General features: G+C 56.9%; 1 protein-coding gene across 1 annotated transcript in view; it reads right to left on the bottom strand.

The window, feature by feature from the left end:
* TBX21 (T-box 21) overlaps positions 1–3857 on the bottom strand; it is an 11903-nt gene extending 8046 nt beyond the window's left edge. The window contains exon 1 of the mRNA XM_010842702.1: positions 3290–3857. Within this exon, the coding sequence (XP_010841004.1) occupies positions 3290–3780 (491 nt within the window). The 5' untranslated portion in view covers positions 3781–3857. The remainder of the gene's footprint in view (positions 1–3289) is intronic.
* Between the last annotated feature and the right edge of the window lie 12 nt (positions 3858–3869).

Below are 3869 nucleotides of genomic sequence, written 5' to 3'. Positions count from 1 at the left end.
CTCTGGACCCCAGAACCACCCCCCAGCCCTCTCCCCATCCCATTCCTGCCGTGGAGGAGCGCATGACTGTGTGTCCAGTCCACACTGCGGGGTGGGTCTAGGGTGGGTAGGAGAGGAAGAATCTGGGAGGGAGGGAGTGAGTCAGCCCCAAGGCGAAAGGCTACAGGGCTGTGGGTGGGCCTGCTGGAAGGATTTTTCAAAAAGGAAGAAAGTCGTGGGTGATGTGGTGGTGACTGACAGATCACTGGAAACCATGGAGGGACAAGCCAGTCTGCCAGGGCAGGAGGACAGAAAGGGAGCTGTTTTCTGAGCCCGTCTTACTTTTCAGAAGCCAGTAGCAGAAGGAAATGGCCGCCGACTTCCCAGATCACTGGAGCCTAAGTTCACAGACCCGGGTGCCCAACTAGGGGCCGCGTGTCCTCGGTCTCCTCCACCCCACCCTGGGGCCCCTGAGGCCCGATCCAAGAGGAGGCCTCAAGGGAAATGGTGAGAGGCCACTGTCCCCTTCCAACAGCTCCAACCCACAAAGTGTCCGAAGCAGTCCGTCAGGACGGATTGAAAGCGTGAGGATTGCAAAACTGGAGCGCGCGCAAGCATACAAAACAATCAGGGAAATTTTATGATATTTAAGAATTTCTTTTCAGGTTTGCTAATGGTATTGCGTTTCTTTTTAAAAACCCATTTTTAGAGGTGCACAGATAACTACTTAAGGATGAAGTAATACAGTGTCTAGGATTTACTTACTAATTACGCTATCACTAACATAGTTTCAGACCAGAGGTATGGACGTTAACAGAGAAAGGAAAAGCAGAAACAGGATTGGACTAGTATCCACAGCTAGGTAATGGGTAGGTGGAGATCTGTTACATGTTTCTCTTCAGTTTTGTATATATTGGAATTTTTCATAATAAAGGAAATTAAGTGTGTGGGTTTAAATAAAAGAGAGACAACAAGGGACTTCCCTGGTGATTCAGTAGGTAAGACTCCAAGCTGCCTAGGCAGGGGGCTCAGGTTCAATCCCTAGTTAGGGAACTAAGATCCCACACGCTGCACACGAGTGCAGGACAGCCAAAAGATAAAAAATTAAAATTAAAAAAAATGAAAGAGAGACAACACAATTGTCAAGGAGGATTATTCAGCAGGAATGTAAACGAAAGAGGAGGTTGTAGATGTAAAGGAGACAACCAGTACAGCAATATGGACTGTACCGTACCCTAAGACCCACAGCCAGTCCTGTACCCCCAGATCCCTGAAGTTCTGCTGAAGCTCTGTCCACCCCAGCCCTCAAGACTGGAGGGGCAGGGGCCTGGCCACAAGTCTGTGGGGAGACCCCAGCAGGCCCCGGGGAGGGAAGCTTCCTGACCACTCAACGGAGTGGAGGCTTGAGTTTGGGTCTGCCGTGTGACCAAGCGAAACCCATCAGCCCCCCGCGCCTCAGCGCCCTCAGCTGCAGACGGGGAGGCTGCTTGGCCTACCTAGCGCAGTGAAATAATGGAAGTGAAAGCACGATGAATGCATCGAGGCCTTCGGACAGTGTTGGTGGCTGTTTTTACTCCTGGTCTTGGGGGAGCAGAGAAAGAAACACAGGCACATACCATCTGGGAGCTGGTGCCAGTTCTGCCAGCAATGGATGTGCTATGTGACCTCAGAAAAGTCTCTTTTACTGTCTCTAGGTCCATTTCCCTGTATGTCCAGGAAGAAGACAGAACAGGATCTTCTGGGTTCCCTCCAATTTAGACATGACAGCCTAGAAGCCTGGGCTGTGCCTAGGTGTACCCAGAAGGAGGCTAGGGTTGGGGGAGCAGAGAGGAATTACCAAATGGCCTAGAAGATGAAGGCCAGGCCATAAAAGAAAATGCCATCTTTCCTGGGTTCATCCCTGAGAAAGAACAGTTCAGCAACTTGAAGCCCATTGTGATTGGTGGACAGGTCCCTCAATCCCAAGCCATCCCACAGAAATCATTCATCAGGACGGAAAAATGTTCCAGCAATGCCCAGATATTCAGTCTACCCTGAGGGATCTAGTTCTATGGCTCAGGCTCCCCTGAGCCCAGTGCATACAGGGTAGGGTTTGGGGCCGAGGGTGCTGCTTGAATGAATGTCAACCCTCTGGCCCAGCATGGCCTCTCCCCTCTCCCTTCCCGAGCCCCACACTTCCTATCTGCTCTTCAACACCTCTCGGGTCCACTGATGACACAGTCACTCCACACAGAGGCCCTCAGTAGTTCTCTAGCCACACAAACCCCCCTTGGGAAGGGTGGCTGCACACTCTCACCCACCAGACACAGTCAGGGCCCACTCAGAGTGGAGTTTGCTACACAAATAACACACAAGCTGCAAGTTTCTCTTTCCTTCCCCACGTAGGAGACTCTCTCCGGAAGCAGCACCCTTGGCCCCAAAACTCTACCCTGCACGCACTGGGCTCAGGGGAGCCTGAGCCACGGAACCAGGGGTTCCCCAGGGTGGACTGAATGTCTGAATCAGGGTAGGGCAGGCTTTCGGGGACAGGCCTTGAAGGGTCCAGAGAGTAGGACCGGCTGCCAGCTGGGACCCTTGAGGTAGCTTCACCTGCTCAGGCCCATTGACATCTGTGCCCTCAGGCAGGGACCGTGTGGGGAAGGAATCTGTGTCCTCTCCCACTCTACCATCTCCCTCCCCCCACCACACGTACACACCAGACACATGATCTCAAAGTAACTACCGGAAAGGAAACTTGGCGACTACGTCTCCATGTCACCAAATCCCAGTTTTACACGTCTCCCTCCCCCAGAGCTGACCTGTATACAACAGCAGCAAGGGCGCTGGGAGAGGTGGGCACAGAGAGCCCCTGAGATGAGGGCTGGTTTGTTGCCCGCTCCACTGCAAGACTCTGCCGTCCCCTCGGTTTCCCAGCACGTAGGGGCGAAGAGGTGCCCTGCTCTGTCAGACCCACAGCTCACACTCCCCCTGCGCCCTGGGTGTCCCCCACTCAGGCAGAGAGCGGCACACTAGTGCCTGGGGAAACCATAGGCACCCTCGCCCTAAACCAGGACCATGGCTCCCTGTGTCTCTCTCCTTCATCACTCATGGGTTTTGGTTTGCGCCTGTCGGTGCAATGTCTTGAGAGTAAACACCCCCCAGACTGTCCCCACCTCAACTCCCTCCTTCCCCTCAAGGCCTGAGCCAAAGCTGTGAGGGACACGGAGACACTAGCAAAGTCTCGACAGAAAAAAAAGAAGCGCGTCTCGGTCAGGGCAGGCAGGACGAAGGGGCTCCCATCGCTCGGCGCTCCGGCGCGCGCCTCACTCACCGTCCCTGCTTGGTGATGATCATCTCCGTCTGGTGCTGATTAAACTTGGACCACAACAGGTGGTTGTTGAGCGCAACTCTCAGCTTCCCGGACACCTCCAGCCCCGGAGGCAGTATATAATCCTCGCGCGGCCCCGGGTAGAGTGTGGCGCGCGGGTCCGGAGCCGAGTAGGCGTCCCCGGGCTGGTAGCCCTCGGCGCCCGGCGTCGGCGGGAAGGGCTCGCTCGCCCCGGGGAAGCCGGCGGCCTGGGGCCGGGGCGGGTAGGAGTAGGCTCCGAGGTAGCGGCCTGGCGGGGCGGGCACCAGGGCGCCCCCGGCGTAGGGCGCCCCCAGGCTGGCACCCCCGCGACGGTCGGTCGCGTCCTGCGCGCCCGGCTCCGGGTAGTAGTAGCGGTTCTGCGGGTCGGCGCCTGGCGCCCGGCCCTCGTCGCTCGCCGGCATCGGCTCGGTGCCCGTTAGCATGTCTCCGCAGCCTAGCTCCACGATGCCCATCCCGGGGCGGGCTGGCACCTTCCCGCGGGCCGTCGAGGACCGGCCCCTCTCCGCGCGGGGGCGGGCGCGGGGGTCGGCTGGGCAGAAGT

The sequence above is a fragment of the Bison bison genome, unplaced genomic scaffold, assembly GCF_000754665.1.
Source record: "Bison bison bison isolate TAMUID 2011002044 unplaced genomic scaffold, Bison_UMD1.0 scf7180017864180, whole genome shotgun sequence".
Lineage (NCBI taxonomy): Eukaryota > Metazoa > Chordata > Mammalia > Artiodactyla > Bovidae > Bison > Bison bison.
The sequence above is the reverse complement of the archived record's forward strand: the minus strand, read 5'-3'. Positions and strand labels throughout refer to the sequence as shown.